General features: G+C 47.1%; 1 protein-coding gene across 1 annotated transcript in view; it reads left to right on the forward strand.

Moving 5' to 3' along the window:
- The window catches only part of PLCB3 (phospholipase C beta 3), a 585,337-nt gene that overhangs the window by 137,582 nt on the left and 427,868 nt on the right, over positions 1 to 19,887 (forward strand). Inside the window, exon 2 of the mRNA XM_078660740.1 lies at positions 14,554 to 14,631. Within this exon, the coding sequence (XP_078516866.1) occupies positions 14,554 to 14,631 (78 nt within the window). The remainder of the gene's footprint in view (positions 1 to 14,553; positions 14,632 to 19,887) is intronic.

Below are 19,887 nucleotides of genomic sequence, written 5' to 3' on the forward strand. Positions count from 1 at the left end.
CACTTTTATCTTCTTTGCCATGAGGGCCCTTAAATTGAGGATGATACTGTGGAATCCCGCGGATATGGTGCTCTGAACCAGTTGTGGTGCGGAGCCGTTGAGGTTCACTTGAGTCCAGGGACAACTTAAGGAATTTGGGGGCTGGGCCAAACGTAGTTTGGCGGCCCCTGTTCAGAACAGCTTTGAATCCAATTTCAACTTTCTTATGTCCTCTTTGGCCAGATCACTGACCGTGCATAGGCACACTTGTCCAAATTCCGAATGTCTTTACATCTAATATTCAGGGATAGTGAAGTGCGTTTTCAATATTATAACACAACAGCAGCTCAATAATACTATTACAAATAATCTCTGTGAGCCACTTCCATTTCTCATATGTGAAGTCCTGTTTCGATCTAAAGGTACTTTTTTATTAATGTTGCATGGTGTTGAAAAACATAAACACAACATTTCTCTGCTAAAGACCCCCACACATTACCTGTGTTAAAAATCAACTAAAAGATAGTGGTATTTAAAACAATCTATGTTTATGGCACATTCAAAGCCGTCAGCGCAGGACTTTATGGCGAACAGAGCCGGATACATCAAGGCCCCCCCCCTCAATGGCTTGGGCCCTGGGCCAAAGCCCACTTTGCCCATGCCTTGAACTGTCTCTGCTTGAGTGAGCTTTTCACCTGTTCTTTGCTGATGCTGATCATCACTAGCATGCACTGCCTTCACAGGGATCTGCTTCATGTTCTCCTTCGAAATATTGACCTTGATTCCAGCGAGGTTGCTCTTAAATTATCAGCATAATTTCCCTTTGAAACACCCTACACCTAAGTACGTCTATGACCCTTTCTTTCGGTCTCGAGTTTTCTTTTTGGTGTCCTTATTGGGAGCGCCAGGGTTGGTTGGAGATTTTAATGTTTATTTCAATATCAGTTATGAACGAACCTAGGAGTCTGCAAAATTTTGCTTTTTAAAACTTCACGAAAATGACACCAACATTTGTCAATTTGTTTTGCGTTACTATGTGTGAATGATTGGAGGTGTGAGCGTACCTTCTTAAAAAAAACACGCAAGATAAAAACAAAGGGACTGGTTCAATCAGAAAATGTTTCCCTTTAGCATTTTCTGATCCTAATTTTACACATCTCACTGGTGTAACAAAAATGTTGTACGACCGTTGTGGATACATGATTAGATAAATTGCTCTTTCTTTGCAGTGACTTTAAAGAAAGACAGAGGAGAAAAAAAACTATTTATTAAATGAAAATGGATTAGGGCAGTTTGACACTTGCATTAGTGCAGTTGGTGAAATTTTTTAGGTCTGGCATTAGCCAAAACCTTTTTTATTTTTCTTAAATTATTTGTATAATGTTCTAAGATATGGGGACCTTCAGACATCTGTCTTGTCCACTAGTCAGTGCCATTCAGTTTTCTTCTGCTCACTACAGCATAGGGCATGGATCAGTGGGTCGGCCTCCTTAATCCATTGGCTAACTTCACTGAGTGACAGTACTCTGCCCTTTCACAAGGAGCACATCCACACAAAGTAGTTCACTTAAGTGCCTGGCTTTACTATGGTCCTGTGTGCTCTTTATACCAAATATCTGTTTTTCCTTTAAGCAAATGTTTTGGTTTTTTTTAGATTGAAGAGGCCCTGACCGCTTGACCAACAATAAAGTTTTGCAGAAATCGATACCAACTAAATTAAGCATTGACAATTCCAAAGGTCTAGTGGCGAACGTCAGATTTGTTGGCTTTGCTGTTTCTTGTTTTATTAAAGGGGAGAGGATGTATCCTTACGGCTAGAGCGGTCGACGTCAAAGCTGGGAAACCGGGTTTGTGTCTCGGTAACGACGCTCAACATCCTGTGTTTCTGGGCAAATCACTTAGGGGCACATGTATCAAAGGAAAAACCGGTTGCAAATCTGCAGATTCTCAGAATCTGCCCCTTTGCGACAGGTATTTTTGCATTTGGGATGCATCTTCTCAAATGCAAAAATCGCAAATTGCGATTGCATTTAAGGAATCACAAATTACGAGTCCTTGAATGCAATGCAAGGTGGCATTTAAAATAGGGATTTCGCTATTAGGGTCCGCTAAATACCGAAAAATGTAACCTGATGGTATTTAGCGAAAACTTTGAAGAATGACCAAAGTGCATTTTTCAAAGTTCCAGGTTACACACACGCATGCCCTTGGGGCATGTGTGTGTGCAACATGGGTGCACATATCAAGTTCAGGGGGTGCAACATGGTGTCCTTTTGACACCCTTGAAATTGCATGCACAATTTGCGAGTACCTAATGGCTACTCGCAAATTGCGCATGCAATTTCCATTGATTCCTATGGGCCTGTAGGCCCTTAGGAATGAATGGGAAGCCATTCCTTAATTAATTAATTTCTAGGAATCGCTATTTTTGTAGCGATTCCTACATGCATAGGCTTTTGCGATTCTTTATTAGCGAATCCTTATTTTTCGATACTAAGGAATCGTAAATGGAATTTTTGATGTATGTGCCAGTTGTTCTCCCCGTGCCTAACAAAAATGAACATGTCCTTGTGTAACGAAACTGGTGCTATGTAAAGCGCTCTGATACCCGATATCTTCGGGTCTAGTTCGCGCTATATAAAACTCTAAAAAAAAAAAAAATGGTCAAAGTAAGAGAATAGCTGATGACTACTGGGTCAGGCCACTGTGATGAGAAACAGGAGGCTGGGTGGTGCAACCAGGAATTCATAGTTTGTTTCTTCAGAAACTAAAAGGGTGCATACAACCAAAAGTCTATTAAAGTTCCTCTTATCTCTGGAGCAGAAGCTCTACCTAACCATGACAATAGTGGTATTCCTCCAGCCGATGCCCATTACACGTACATAAGGCCATAGCAGAGAGCTCTGTGTATTGCAAGTGTGGCCTGTGGTGTGCTACTGTGGGGTTGATAATATTATATTACACAGTGAAACATTTCCCAAATACTTAGCCTGTTGATTTTTCATGTGGCAGACTGTTGGCCTGAAATTGTGGGTTTATAGAGATGAGAATTGCAGAATAAAATAGGCAGGTTGATGCAATCCCTTGGTCCGCGCAGGTGATGTGGCTTTGTGGATGAGGGTTATCTTCATAATGGTGCACGTCAATAAGGAAGGATTGTTACCCTCCAGACTGATCCATGCATATGTGGCATATCATGGCATCCTTGTGGTGTTTTTCAAATTGTGAGAATGGGTCTTCAAAGCTGAGTTGGTTTAACCTTCTGCCAGTTCGGCTAGTGTTTGTCAATTTTTAGAGCGCTTGCGGCTCTCTATAAGAGCATCAGTGTTGATGCCTTTCCACGCAGCTTTAGTGGTGGTGTAGTCATATGGCATTGTTTTAGGTGGAGCAGTTTTTGTGTGGTGTCGTTTGTCCTGATGGGATCCTCGCTGAGGACATGTTGATGGCTTGTTGCTGTTGTATTACAGGTTTTTAAGCACAGATGTTCACTCAAGGAAGTATCACGGGGCTGAGAAGCTAGATTGCAAGAAAAAACATTTTGATTTATTGCTGGATAATTGGTCATAAGCAGCCCTCCTCTAGGGAACTCTAGTCCACTGTTCAAGTGCAGTGTTTGAAATGTTCGACCTGCTGTGATTCTAAGATGAGAGAAGATCGGGTCCTTTCTCTCCATGTTCATTTGTTTTCCCTGATTCCCCACTAGTTTCTGACTCCACCAATGCTTAATTTGTAAAATAAAAATGAGTGCATGGGTCTCTAGATTTTCTTAGATGCTCCTGAATAACGAGCCTGGCTACTGATACTTAATTTGCAAATTAAAAAGTGTTGGATGCCAAAATTTGTCTGAGGGGCGGTGTACGCCAGGAAGGCAGGCGGCTGTGGCTCCTCCACCAAGGCGGAGGAGCATCGCCCTCTGGTCTTTGAGCAGTGCAAAGGACAAATAAAATGATAATAACACAACGTTATCATTTTATTTTTAGCATGGTGGTAGGTTAGGGGGAAGTGGGTTTGGGCGCTCGTCAGAGGAAGGAAGAGTGGTTGGTGCACCATACGTGTGTATGACGGTTTGGCTTGCCGTCTTGGGCCGGCTAAACCGTCATGTGCCCTTAGCATTTCTCCACCTCGCTATAATGCACAGCTGGGCAGAAAACTGTTCCAGGCTCCCAGGTACTGCCTTAACTGCCAAACAGTCCTCTCAGACCAATCACAATGCTGCAGTCATGCTGGTGACAGCAGCGTCGTGATTGGCTATGGGGAGTCTGGAAGTGTGGGTGTTGCCTGGCGCCAGGAACAGCGGGAGGACGGAGGAGAGGCAGCGACCAGCAAGTAAGTCGTCTTTTCTTTTTTTTCGAACCCTCCTTCCCCACCACCCCTCCCCTGCCACCATTCGTTAGCAGGTGCCACTGAAGGCAGGCCTACCTGCAGCTCTGCTACTGCCCTGACTACCTCTGTCATAAACCCACCTGTCCACTCCACGGTCACCCTGGACATTGTATAGCAAGCACCCCATCTGGAAGGGGAGCAAGAAACCTTCTGTTTTTATTGTTGCTCATGGAACTAGCTGGGGACCATGTGTTGTAATACATATGAGTTATTACCGAGCCCATAATGTCTTCGACTACATGTGTGACATCGCTTCAGACTGTAATGTTTTCTACGTCATGCATGTCAATGCTGCAGACCATAACGTGATCCCCACCTGTGTACTATTGCTTCAGTCCAATATGTGTTGCACTACATGTGTGCCATTGCTGCCTGCCATATGTGTTCCACTACGAGTGCCAGCAGACATTATATGATCCACCACATTACTGTCGCTGGCCGAGTATTCCACTACAGGTGTTGCATAGCTACAGACATAATGTGCTCCACTGCATGTATGCTATTGCTGCAGACCACGTGTGCTATACACGTAAGCTGTTGCCGCAGACCATAATGTGTACAGCTGCATGTTTGCTGTTATTACAGGTCATAAAGACTTTTCCTACCTACACGCCATATTTATAGGCCATAAGATTCAATAATATGTTTGTATCTCCAGGACCTGTGTGTTCCACTACCTGTGTGCTACTATTGCAAGTCCTATTGTGTTCCACTACCTGTGTGCTACTACTGCAAGTCCTATTGTGTTCCACTACCTGTGTGCTACTGCTGCAAGTCCTATTGTGTGCTACTACCTGTGTGCTACTACTGCAAGTCCTATCGTGTTCCACTACATGTGTCCTGTTAATATGGGCCATAACCTTTTCCTATACCTGCCTGTTGTCTATAGGCAGTCTGCTAGGTGTTCTAGTAAGGGTACTGTTAAGTAAACCATAACTTGCTCCATTGATTGTGTTTTTGCCTCATACTACAATTGGGATGAGCGTGCACTATTGCTAGTTTTACTAAAGGCGATATTGTAGCACGTCATATAACACTTTTTTTAGCTGAGGATTGATAGGGCAGCTCTCAGTAGGACATCTTGTTACCAATTCTTGAAGTTATACATAAAGGGGTGTTAGGGTAAACCTCTGAGGCGTATTTTTCTCTCACTTCAGGCTATTGGCTGTACGGTGTATCCTTCCAGTCTCCCACTGGGTGCTCACTTTGCAAGGCTGTTTTACATCTCAAAAGTACACTGAATAATCACAAATTAAATTTATTATAGGTGCACTGTGTAGAGAAAGCAGTCTATTTTTATTTTGGTTTTTTCACTGCAGCAGAACACAAAATAAATATTGCAGTAGGCTTTAAAATGCCAGCCAGTGCAGTCTGTTGTCTGCAAACCTTGTTATTATATTTGTTGTTGGGATTGTTGAGAGAATGTTGGAGGCCAGCGTTGATGCCCCATCGTTAGCGGACACCAGGGTTCCGATCCTGATGTTCGCTGACGACACTCTTATCTTATCTAAGACCCCTATGGGGCTGCAGCGTGCATTGAACATTTTCGATGCTTTTTGCGTTGAACATGGCCTAGAGGTGAACGTGGGAAAAACAAAATTAATGGCCTTTTCCCCAGGCCGTAGGAATTACCCCAAAGTAACCTTGAACAACAGCAGGCTAGATACTGTTGCGGAATTCACGTATTTGGGGGTCCAGATCGCAGAGGGCACTGGCTGGGCGCATCACGTGGATAAAGTGGTCCTTAGACACCAGCAGCTCTCAGGTGCCCTAAGGGGCGAACACCGTAAATCTAAGACAAAGCCTATAAAACCCGCACTTATGGTGTATGACGCAAAGGTCTTGGGTGCCACATTATACGGTGCAGAGCTATGGGCCTGGGAAAGTATTGCGGCACTGCAGACTTCTGAGAATAAGTTTTTGCGAGGGATCGCAGGACTTCCACAGAGCACCCCGCTAACTCCATTGTTCTTGGAACTGGGTAGGCGATCTATCATAGATAGAGCCCGATTGCGCCCAGTCCTTTACTGGAGGCGCCTCTGGACGACTCCAGAAATAAGACAATATGCGGAGGGCTTTCTATGGATAATCCGGGAAGATACCTTCCACAAGATAAAATGGCTAAAACATCTGAAGTCTATGTTAGCTAACCTAGGGTTCTCAAATCTTTGGAATAATCCTGCGGGAGAGATTTTCCCCAGTAAGGAAAACCTAAAAAAACAGTACTGGGATTGGGTGGGTGTCAAATTGCTGAAAGACACAAGGGCAGACTCTATGTCTGGCCGCTTTCTGGAGTCAAAAATCTTACCTGCTCTAGAAAACTATTGGGATAACATCACGGTACCAATGGATAGGAAATTGGTCTTTCAGTTAAGATCAGGATCCACCCCCCTGAAGAAAATGACAGCTGGCTGGAACAAATCGACCAACAACTTATGCCCTGCATGTGAAAATGCCGAAGAGAGCATAGGCCACTTCCTATTCGTATGTCAAGCCTACATAAAACCAAGGACGAAATGGCTCACGCCGGTATGCAGAAACCTGGGGACACGCGATAGCACTGTGGCTTTAAGAATCTTATGTACAACTACTCAGGATTCGATAGTCATAGGGGTGGCCAAATATCTGGGCTGGGCCTGGGCAATTAGACGACGGGCTCTGGGGGAAATTAGGTAATTAGGGATTTCTTTTAATAATGGTTAATGTAATATATTTTACTAATGGTTTTAGTATGCAACATTGTATGAGCTGCACTGTAAATTTAATGTCTTTTTACTGTTATTATGTATTATTGTGTAATTGTTTTAAATGCCATGTGCTTTTATGAGAATTGTTTCGAATAAAGCTTATACAACAACAACATATTTGTTTTACCGAAAGGGGTTATTTACTGCTGATGGGATATTAGTGTGGACTGCACAGTTATTTCCCTGTACGGTATATCTTGTGGCTGTAACTTGTTTCACTATGTGTGTCAGAGTGAACAAAGTAATATGTTCTCCTTCGTCTTCATTCCTGTAGACTACAACTTATTCTGCGATACATACAATGCCATCTTTTACTACATGTGCTCTATTGCTACAGGCTTTAACAGTTTTAGCACGTTGCCCGTCTATGCAGGCATGCAGTTCATATTCAGTTTATTGGCTGGCTTCTGGAAAGGTGGACAGTTGGTGTGTCCAAGTGGAACTATTAGGTGTGAAATTTGCCTCTGCCTGCGTCCATCCCACCATCTGCCTGTGACCCCATACCCATTGCATGACCGGCATCATGCAAAAACCCCAATCCATGCTGTTATTGAAGCATAAAAGGCCATTTATTAGGACAAGATTGCAAACAAAATAATTAAGTTTATTAACCTTAACTAATTCCAACTTTAACTCCTGACATAAAACCATACAGTTTCATTTTCCCCGTGCCATTCGCAACTCACCATCTCAGTTGCTTCACTCCGCTCCCTTTCTCTCGCTGACCTCATTCCATATACCCAATCTCTCTTTCACTTGCCCTCTGAACATCCTCCCTTGAAGTTCCTTCCATTGCTCCTTGCATCCTGCTCACCGCCAGTGTCACTTGTGCACCCCCCCCCCCCGAGGGGTGGATCTACCTGTATGTGACTCACCAGCCCTCCAAAGTACCGCTAGCTAGGAAACCCCTGAAGGGGGGTAATCTGCCCCACCTGTAAATAAAAGTACACATTTTGCTTCTCAGCAATATGACTTGCAGCACTGAATGGACTCATTCCACAGCTTGCACACGGCATCATGCAATTCCATCATGTAATACGAGTTCCCCAATCGCGAAAGGTGCACACCATCATCCCTGAAAATCCCCACTTGAGCAATCACTGTGATATCCCATGCTTGGCAGAAAACGCTCATGGTCCTGTTCAACTTCCGTCGAGCTTTATCAATTGCCGCATGTTTGATGGCCTCTGTTTGGACTGAGTCTGTGCCCCATAGAGTCAAAGAACACAAGTTCCTAAGAAATTCCATTTGATCGCCTCCAAATCCCTCTGCATGTGATGTAGTAATGTCAGTCCGGACAGCCACACAGAGTAATTTTTGCCCAGATGGATCAAGAGAATGTCCGGGCAACCTCTCTGCGGAGCCAACTTTGTCAGCCATGGTTGCAGTGCACCCCAATGCATCCCTCCTTTACCCCACCAAAGAACCTCGTGGTTGCTGCTTCTCAATCCCAGATTTCGTCCATACACCTGTTGATCATCATACTTTTCTGCCCAGTGCACAAAGGAGTGTCCCACAATCCAGGTAACAATTTTGGTTCCCGGCCCTCTCGCACACCCTGCAGTAGAAAAAAAATGATTAGCTCAAGAACCAACTCACCCCCCCCTCGCTTCCCCCCCCTCTCCTCCCAAGCTAGCATTCCCCCCCTTACTTCCACACATATCGCTCGTAGCATCTCGACCTCCATCTACCAATCTGGTGAATTCTGCTGCAGGACCACTCCAGTTGCACTGTTGCCATCGCAGCTCCTACTCTCAAAGAATGAGTGCCAAAACTAGCCGGTCCCTGGCCTGGCTTGCGCAACACCATGCGTAACGCTGCCAGTAACTGGAAAGCAGTAGCCCTGCTGCCCGTTGCTTGACAAAAAACCCCTGATAATCGCCTTCCAGGCAACAAAAGGAAACTTTGCCATTCCTGGGTGGGGCAGACCTCGCTATACCTACTCTCTGCCAACCATACCCATCGACCCTGCCCACCTGATCTGTTTTAGATCGACTCTGTCAGATCCCCAGCCTCCCTAGGTCTTAAGGCACCTCCTCCTACAACCCCACCCCCCATTGGCATGTTGTCCTCAACAGTGCAGAGACCCGAAAACATCCAACTAAGGCAAAGTATGAAAACTACCACCTCGAACAAATCATAACACAAAGACAAAGCCCTCAACAACTCCTGTACCAATTCAAATAGTGTCATGCGGAGCTCCCCTCCCGTCCCCACCGCAGCCCACATTCCCTGTCCCACCTCTTCAACATCTTGCCCAGAATCTCATCCTTGGCAGGGTCAAAAGCCCAAAATAGTGTACCATAAAAGGAGATCCCAGCAAATTTGCCCTCATTAGTCATATGTGACAAACCCTTATCAATACAACTAAGAACAAAACTCCCTGTTCAGTGTCCTGACGCTTAAGGCTCATTACTTCTGAAGAACGGTCCAAGAATTCCCCAAACTTGCTCCATGCCAGGCTGTAGCTTTTCCTGGTAGTTTTGGCTAGTGACTTCCCGACCAGACAAATCACTCTCATTCCCCCCAGGCCCTGAAGTCCTCCGGCAGCTCTCTCTTTAATTCTTCTGCTCCTGGTACCATGGAAACGATGCCACTGCGAACGAGACAAGGAATCGGCTATATCATTGCTGGCCCCCAGTACGTGCTTTGCCCTGAAAACACATTAAGTTGCAAGCACACCAGTATGAACCTTCGTAAAAGCCGTAACAACCTCAGCTCCTTTGCTCTTTGCCTGTTCATCAGTCCCACCACAGTCATATTGTGCACATGGAAAATCCCCGTCCTGTTTTTCAGCTCTGCTCCCCAAACTACCAATGCCAATAACAGCGGAAAAAACTCCAAGAAAGCACTACTCCGGCCCTGACTCAACCATTGTGGCGACCACTTCCCGCGCACAATCTCCCATCCCAAAACAGGCCAAAACCAGAGGCTCCGGCTGCATAAAAAATATCTGGACCTACCAGTCTGTGTCTATTGCATTCCTCCAGAAACGTCTGCCACACACCCAAGTCTGCCCTGACACCCAAAGAGGCTCACACCCTGTGGTTTGGCATCACTGCCCCTGACATGTCCATGCCAAGGCTCCTGCAAAAAGTAATCCCTGCACTCACCACTCCGCACGCAAAGTTCAGGAAATCCAGCAACTTCTGCACCGCTCTTAACTCAATCTTTCACTCCCCCACGACCTGCAGCACAATAGCCTGGATTTCGTCCACCTTCCCCTTGCACCAAGTCCCGTTCAATTCCCAAGAAAGTCAACACACAACTAGGCTCGGTTGTTTTATCAGGCACCAAAGGCACCCTGAAATCCTGTGTTAAGACATCAAATTGGTGTAGCAACTGACCACAGTCACCAGAAGCTCCCTTCCCCACAAACGAGAAGTCGTCAAGGTAATGAGACACTCCGTGGTGCCCACTGCTTTTGGTGAGCACCCTCTGTAGGAATGTACTTAACAGCTCAAACAAGGCACAAGAAATGGCACAGCCCATTGACAGGACCTTGTCCATGTAGATGCCACCCCCAAATTGCATTCCAAACAGATGGAAATCCACAGGGTGAATGGGCAGCAAGCGGAAAGCGAACTTGACACCACATTTTGCCATTTCAGCTCCCTGCTTGCACCCAGCACCAGGCGGATTGCGTCATCCAAAGAGGTGTACAGTACCCTTAAATCCTCCTCAGCAATGAAATCATTGAAAGTTCTGCCTTCCGGCCAGGATAGGTGGTGAATCATCCTGAATTCCCCCAGCTCCTTTTTAGGCACAACTCCCAAAGGTGCTATGATCAAATCCACCAGTGGCCTTTCGAAGAATAGACCAGCAATCATGCCCTCTGCCACTTCCTTCTCTAGCTTTGCAGCCACCACCTGTGGAAGTTCTCTTGCTGACTTCAAATTGTATGCCCATAGGCGCCCCCTCGGTCCCTGGTACCCCATCTGAAACCCTTTGGTGAAACCCCACTGCAACCGCAATGCCGCTTCTTTGTCAGGGTAGATCGAGAGCCATGGACCCACAGCTTCAATTCTAACTGGGGTAGGGGCTCTTTTCTCCAGACTGCCCCTGGCCTCTAGAGGCCTTCCACTGTTCTGCGGAGGTGGCCAAAGTGAAACTCTGTGCAATAGGGTGGCGTCCCCAGCACTTGAAGCATTTGTGCTTGAACTTGCAGGGATGCCTGGAGCAAAATCCTTTATTGAAATTCCAGCAAGCCCCAGTGTTGGGTACTGTTGTTTTTTTTTTGGATATCCAGACCCCCACTCCCTGTGGAGTGGGACAGGACTGAAAAGACTGATAAGTCATGGGCAGGCCACTAGCTGTATGGGTGGAGGCCAAGGGTTGGTAGACGACATCCACTGTATCCAGAGTTTTGAATCCATCTCTCCCATGGTTTATTTGGGTTAATACTGACCCTGACCCTAAACTCCTCATCACAGCTCAGCCAGGTGTATCCACCAAAATGCATCTGTGCCTTGTGAATAATATCCATGTATTTCAGCAAGGTGATTGTCCTATCTAAATGACAATCCCATAAATGCTAACGTAATTCTAGAAAGCGGAGGCCCTATTTTCCATTGAAATGGGCACCCTCGGCCTCCTGGTCAATTCCAACTCCTCTTCTTTGGATCCCTCTTTGGTCTGGATTTCCCTGTGTAGGAGTTTGAAAGCATCAACATATTTATGCTTCCAAATCCTACTTTAATTTTGTCCGACAAATGAGACCCCAACGGCATCGCCAAGCCCATGTAGGGCAACTTTTTGGTATGTTTGTCCTCCGCCTTTTCATCCTTCCCATCCGCCCCCACTGTATGGGTGGATCCCCGGTACCTACAATCTGTTTGCTGCTGTCACCTTCTTGATTTCCTCAGGTGCCGCTATTGCGCCTACCTTCACGGTCCTTGGTTCCCCCACCACCCCAGTGCCCTCCTCCACTGACCTACAGGCTTTCACCTTAGCGCCCGCATCCCCAACATCCCATTCCATCCACCACTCGCCTATACCTGGCATCACATCACTGCTGACAGCTCTGTCCTTGCGTTGACCACCACTGCTCCGGTGTCCCGTGGGCTAAACACACACCTTGGCTGCACCTGCCACCTGAAAAACAGCAACATCTCCCGTTGTCTGCACCGCCGCTCCTTGTTGCCCCACAGCCTCTTCCTCATCATCACACAATTCTCCTGCCTCCCATTCGTCACGATCATTCTCATAATCAAGTACCAGCTCAGCATCACTTTCAAACGCACCACACACATTTTCCTGCACCACACACTTTTTCCACTGCACAGATGAATCATTCCGCATGGGCCATCCGTTGCTGCCAATCCCTGTGCGCGAGCCTTCGACAGAGGGCAGGCTGCCGCAGACCCCCCTTCTGCTTTGGGCCAGCATCCTGAGGCTATCTTGCACCCCATTGGCATCACCGCTTTTCTACCAGCCCACTTCTTCCCCCCTTCCCCTACCAGGCTGCTCCGACCTGGGGGCGGTCTGCTGCTCCGACCTGGGGGGGGTCTGCTGCTCCGACCTGTGGGGTCTGCTGCTCCACCAGGCCACTTAGCTGTACTAGCTGTTCTCTTCACTCCCTCCCTAGCTTGATCCTCTGGGACCCACACCCAATGCACTCTACCCCTTTGCCCGCCTACCATTCCTGCTTTCCCCTGGTCCTTCTTGGATTTGGGGTCCCCATCACAGGTGGGAATGCTGCCACCCTCTCCCTGACCTCACACATGTGGGCCCACCTCTCCTCTGTCTGCTGAATGAGGAGGCGCTGCTCCCTTAGCCTCGCCTCCAAGTCAATACCCTGCCATTTACTGCCCTGACTGTTTCTGGGGGGATCCCCCTCACCCTATTCTCTACCCCTATACCCAGGAGCCTCATTGGGTTTCCCTCCCCTACTAGCCTCCCATCCCAGGCCCAGACATGGCCCACTTGGATTTATTTGTTGTTGGGCCTAGTAACTCAATCCCTTGCTTCTCAGTACTCCCAGGGGTGCCTCACTGAGAGCTCTATTGGCCCAGTTCCCCTTGGGAAATCCATATCTTTTGTGGCTTTCCCCATGCCTGCTTGCGGCACCACTGGGTCCTCTGTGATTGCCCCGCCCTCCTCTCTGCTGTGTACTTTTCCATTTGCCCCCGCGCTTCACTCCCCCTGGATACTATTTGGTGCCCCCGCCTGTGGCCTCCAGTCATCTTCCCTGCATGCTCGGGAAGCCGCCACTGCCGCAGCAACCCCACCTGACGCGGAACTCGCTGGGGCGGCGCATTCCGACCCAGGCCTGGTCGAGGAGGCCCGGCTGCAGCCAGGGCCGGACTGGGAACCAAAACCGGCCCTGGCAAAGTGCTCGGCCCTGTAACAAAAACGTCCCCAGGGGCCCAAAACCAGCCTCCACCCTTGCGGCGCACCGGGGGATTGCCCGGTGCCCGCAACTGCAAGTCCGGCCCTGGCTGCAGCAAATCACCCTACCTGCTTAGCCCAAAGTAATAAGGGCCGCCATGACTGTATCGTTGTCCGGCGTCGTTATGACCGCCTCCTTCACACGCTGCACAACCTGAAAATAGGCCACTCCAGCGTAATCTTCACTAAAACCGCACTAACAATAACTCTTACTAACTTTTTCGAAACCCCTTCTGGTGGTGCCCGGTGTCAGGAAGCGGCCGGATGCTCCTCTCCTGACACCTTTTATAACCCTTACTTGCCCTATCATCACCTTGTCTTTCGGGCCATGCATGAAGCACCCAGGGGAAGACTGATCTGTGGCAGTCACTTCCCCTGGGGACCAGCATTATCTTGTCTGTGTTCTGCCTGCAAATCTGTTACCAGTTTATGGCCAGGGTTTTAGCATTTGACTTGCTTGTGTGCCAGTGTACTGCCTGTGACCTACAAGTGAACCTGCGACGTGCTTGTGAACCAGACTTTTCCCAGTGGTGACCCAATGATCAACTCAGTGCCTACAAGTTTGCCTGACATGCCTGTGAGCGTGTTTGCTGACGAGCCTGCCTTTGCTAGTGACTTGCCCATGATTCTATGACCTGCATGTATGATGCCTGTAACTTGCCTGTTATTTTGTGGTCTTTCTCTGTCCTGCCTGTGAACATGAACACTTCCTCTGACCCTGAGTCATTCTTGTACTGTCTGGAGGGAGAGCGGGGGAAATCTGCGTACTGTGTGGGCTGTCTTTGCACTCTCTATGACCCCTGTGGCTTACATGTGCCCTGTCTGTGAGTCTTTGGCCTGTCTGAGACCCAGTGGCCGGTCTGGGAGCCCGTGCCTTGCTACTAAGCCCTGGCTTTGTTCTGCTTGTCGAACTGTGTTCTGTCTTGGACTCTTAAGTATTTTTGGTGCCTGTTTGTGCCTTTATGTGCGCTTATGTCATACCAATAACACGCCAACAAGTCTCTGCCCTGCCTGTGACTTCTCTGTAACATCTTCTCGTCTCTCTCTCTTCTAGGAACCCACAAGCCGGAACCTCATCACCCTGAAGGTGGACCCCCAGGGATTTTTCCTGTACTGGAGCGGGCCAAACATGGTAGGAAGGGCTCTATTCATATGTAAATATAGATGTATATGTTTAGTTCTGCATTAAATTGATGGCACTGTGGTTCATGGCCTGGTAATTCTAGGACTGGATGAATTTGGGGTGCTATATCGCGAGAGCTCGCCACTTTGAAGAGTGCATGAGCTCTGGTGACTGGTGTATTGATCCAGAGGCTGGTACCTCTAAGGCTGGAGGGCTAGTGAATTGTCAAATTGGAGACTCGCACTGGGTCTGGGTGGATCCGAGGGGATAAGACCAGGTTTACAGAGTTTTCATCTGTATAATGAGACATTTTGCATGGTTGGTGCTGGGATACAGGGAGGTGCGTCTTATTGTCATAGAGACAGGGCCACTGAATTTAGATGATTACGTGGCAATGGTCATATTCCACATATTTATGGGTTTACCACTCTTGCCACATGATCCAAACACCTGCGTAGTTTGCAGTTTTCAGCAAAAGAAAATAATGTTTCGGTCAAAAGTTACTAATATGAAAAGCCTTACCTGCTTCTGCGCGGTGGCAAACCCTTTGCCAGGGAAAACGTATCATCTTACTATTGCTGATTGCTGCGTTTAGTTGTTGAACATGTTTTTGTCGAGACAGTATTAATGTGTGTTAAAATGATAAACTAGCCAAACAATAGTGCAGCCCAGGGTGCTGCATTGTAATAAATAATTTCTCTATTCTTGCCACATAATTTATTGAATCCGGTTGCTTCATTGGGTCCTATTTTGCTGCATAAGTCAACTAGGTTTGGTTAGAGATAGATAGCATGCAACTTCTAGGACTAGATGGGGGTAGTGAGTTGGTGCTTGTCAATCCTCTACCATTTAGGGCTGGAGGGTCTCTTGGTTTGGCACACAGGGCTCAAACCCACTCGCTGGCATGATTACGCTGGATTGCTTTTAGGAGGCTGTAGGCCATGATGGGTCTTCCCCGGTACACTTGACCTGGAGATTCTTCTCTCTAGCGTACTCTATCGCTTTCTCACTTTCACCAGTGGCGGCTCTCCGCTACGGTGGAGGAGCGTTGCCCCATTGCTTTCAAGCAGTGCGAGAAACAAAAACATAAAATGATAATAACTTTTAGTTATTATCATTTTAGGTTTGTGGTGCTTGGCCGGTGGGTGGGCGGGGCTGCTCTGCTCTCGTAGCAGGGCAGAGGAGGAGTGGTTTGCCCACTCCTAAGTGCGCAATGACGGTTTGGTCGGCCCTCTCGGACCGCCCAAACCAGTCCTCCACACTTTCCCCATTCTCCATGCAGGCTGCATTACAGCCTGCATGGAGATCATGCCCACCCCTCCAGCTCCTGGCTGAGCCCCGTATCATGGCGCTCAGACCAATCACAACGCTGCATTGCAGTGTTGTGAATGGCTTAGGGGAGGCATCCTGGCTGCCTGCTTCCTGTTCCTGAAGTTGTAGGCAGGAGAGCATATGCAGAGACACAGACCCGACGAAAAGGTTATTTATTTATTTTTTATTATGCTCACTCCCTCCCACAATTGCTACCCCTGTGCCTTCCCCCCACCCGCGAGCCATGCCAGCCGCCACTGACTTTCACACTCTCAAACACTCTTCTTGTCCTGTTCAGGTGTCATTCAGCATGAGCTGTGAGTCAGCTTAATTTAACCATTGGCTGTCTCCGTTGTGATTGACGACTCTCACAGATTACAGTACTCAGCAACAGTTTTGATGTTGGGTACCAAATTGAACAATCCATGGGGATAGAAGATTTGCACTATGGTAATCCTTAGTAGGCTCTATTAGAGGAGATTTTATTGTTATGACCACTTTATTTTTCTGAATATTTGGAGTTGTATATGCCTGCTGTGTTCAGATAGTGGTGTCTTTTCTTTTTTCTACTTGTATCCTTTTAATTGATCTTTCATCTATTGTGGCATCTGTGTGTGTTTTTTTTGTGGTTGTGCCACAGGATGAATGCAAGAGTAAGTCAGTGGATGGATGAATTGATTTATGACTGCAAAGATGAGTGATGGGGTGCCTTCATGATGCTTAATAAGTGCCTAAACCCATACGGAATCCTTTTTAGAATTTGAAAATGGGCGGGACTTAGCCATTTGGATGCCCCGAACAGAGGCAAATAGCCAGTTATTTTGCTGGCATGGATCTATTGTTTATAAATGTGGGAGGCTCTGTCTACAGTCTAGCCGACTGACTTTGCACAGGCATTTTTTATGCCAGGACAACTTGTAAGGGGAGAGGTTGGTTTTTAACGGTCCTCTTGCCTGTATCATTAGAAAAGTGTTTTTTCTCTCCCTGTTTAACTGTGATTGGTGGTATAGGGGTGTAACTGCAAGGATTTTAAGTAATTTTGCAATACAATTATTTCATTTATTCATTCCATCAGGGACACAGACGGCACTTTCATTCTTGAGTCAGAATTTTTGGCATTGACAATGCTTATTTGAATTGCTTTTTTGCAATCTATTTATACATTTTTTTCTTTTTACCTTTTCCCCCAAATGTATGCCCACTGCCTTTAGACCACCTTTGAATTAGGGTGTGTTTATTCGGTGTGCAAATCTTTGCTTTCATTTGTTTGCCTGTGTTTTTTTTCTTTTCTTTTTATGATGGGTCATTTTTTACTTATTTATGCCAATACATGTTAAGATAATCCTACCATGCTCTGCTGTCATCCTCAAGCATCTTCTACCAGCCCTGGATGCTCATGTATTCTTTTAGGGTTTTTTACTTTCCCCGCCACTCATACTTCCCTTGCTCCTTTAACTACCACCAGTTGTGTCTCCTGTTGTCTCTTTGACTGCCATGAGCTTAACCAGGCTCAGTGCTCAGTAAAAAACAGAGTTAAGGTGTATGCGCGGCGCGGTCCCAGGAGTGGTCAGTGTCTGCACACTGGACACAGCGGTACCCTACATTTTCCACCTCTCTGACCTACAGACATTCTCCCTCCCAGCCGATCTTTGTGGTCATTTCGATAATGAAACGCCTATGGCAAATAGTATGCCGTTCTTCTCGATATAGATGAGAATTTGCAAACTTGGGATTAAACGGGGGTGCAGCACAGACCACAATCATGCTCTTTAACCGCATCGCTGCGGCGGCTTTTCCCGCTGTACGCGGCAATTTTAAAATTACCGCGTTACATGACGAGCTGAGCTCGTCATCAGCGCACAGCAGGTTACGCTCATGACGCGCTGAGCTAGTCATCAGCCTGGAAGGGGTTAAGTGTGAAACAGGTGCACTTCACAATGTTAACCATGGCCTTTGCCTTACAAAACTACACCTCACTATACATTTATTCACTTACCTTGCCTCCTCCACCTCTCCTAAAGTTTCCCATCCCTTATCCTTTCCTTGCAACTATTTAAAGCTCCAACTCTGTCATTAACTGTTGAACTTTAACCCTATAACCTATTACCTACTTCTCTAAACATCTATCTATCTAAGCTTATCCTTATTTCTTGATCCTGGAGTAACTTGTTTACAACCGTAAACTTAACCTGTAAACATGTAAAAACTAGCTACCAACCGCCACACACAAATGTCCCTCCTTCACTATGACTTTTGTCCCCCCCCCCACCCTGGGAAGATTTAGGGTACCTCTGTATGTCCAATGCCCTGTCCAGCTCCTCTTTTTATCTGAATCAGATATAGCTGCACCCCGAAGCTAGACAAGTGTACTCCCATCTCCCCATAAGAAATAAAGATCTGCATACTTCAGTTCGGGGTGCTCCACTCTACCGTACCTTCCTCCCTACAAAATGATCTCATGTCACTATTGATTTTCTTCCTTGCTTTGTCAATTGAGGCGGGTCTTTTGGCCCCCTCCACAGTCGCCGAGTGATACTTTTATCCACAGGATGAAACATCCGGACCATTGCTGCCTTAGCACCAATAAATCCCTTTTCATCTGCTTCAGCAGGTCATTCTCCCCTAAATGCACAATTAAAACATCAGGGCAAATGTGTCATTGCAGTAAATTGTTCAGGCAGGGCAGGAGTTTGTGCTATTGCATACCACCCTTCCTGTGCCAAGAAATTGTAAATAACGAGGTGTCCAGCCCAAAGTTCAAACCTTTCCACTTATGAAGATGAAGTTGTTCAGCCCATTTTACCAACGAATGCGTTACTATCCAAATGGACAGCTCCGCTGTATCTGGCCCCGCTACTGCACCTGAAAAGAGACACACGTAAGTTCATGGAAATCTACATGTTGCAGTACATTTGCTCCCCCAACCTGACATCTCATAAAACAATCAGAAGTCCAACGGCCCAAATGCATGATTCAGTCCTAATCCCAACCCCGCTGCGCTGCATCTGTAGCTACCCCAATCCTGAACAAGTGAGCGCCGTAGACGCCTGGGGCGTCCCTCATTTGTAACAAAGCTCTACACATCACCTGCTATAGCTGCGCAGCAGGCACCACCTGTCCAGAAACCATGCAAAAAGCCACCTCAAACCCCTAGCCAGCTATACTTCTCAGTGTACATCCCCAGCATACCAGATTCAAAGCCGGATCAGCGCTGGCCTTCATTAATACCACTTTACCTGTTCCCCTTTGGTCTGTCTTAGATTGTTTGAGCATGACCACTACCACCCCTAGCTCCCTCTCCCTAACCCCTACCTCTTTCCAAAAAAAAACCTGACACTCCTTTTCTCCCCAAGAGTCAGACGCTGAAATAGATCCATGACATCAAGGCAGAAAATAACGCTGTCCCCTCACTACTCTTGCAGATCCCCGGTAGAACTCTTAAAGTGCTTCTGACACTGGTCTCCTGTCCCTAGGCCTGTTCCCCCGTCTCCCTGGCCCTTCCTTCAAGGATCCATCTGCCCAGTTCACTTGCTGAAGGGGCATAACCCCATAAACGCTTGCCCATAAAAAAAATCCCTGTGATCTTGCCTGCAATCGTGACCTTGGACAAACATCTGTCAATCAATGACAAAATAAACTGAATGACATCCTCCTACCTTGACCAAACTTTAGCCCTCCTCTGTGCCCCTTCAACCAAAAACTCCTGCCAGGCTTGACTGTAAGCTTTCCTAATGGGTAAGGCCAGAGACCCTACCACCAGTTGCAGCATCCTTTGTCTCCTATGGACAACATCCCCGCAGGTACTGGTGTCTTGATAGTGTCCGCCTCTGTGGCCAGGCTATGGACCTCTCTCACTGCGTATGATTCAAAGGGTCCGTAGTGTCATTGTCAACCCCTGGCAGATGTCTGGCATGAAACACAATATCATGTTTCAGACAACTGAGAATGAAAACT

The sequence above is a fragment of the Lissotriton helveticus genome, chromosome 9 (genome assembly GCF_964261635.1).
Source record: "Lissotriton helveticus chromosome 9, aLisHel1.1, whole genome shotgun sequence".
Taxonomy (NCBI): Eukaryota; Metazoa; Chordata; class Amphibia; order Caudata; family Salamandridae; genus Lissotriton; species Lissotriton helveticus.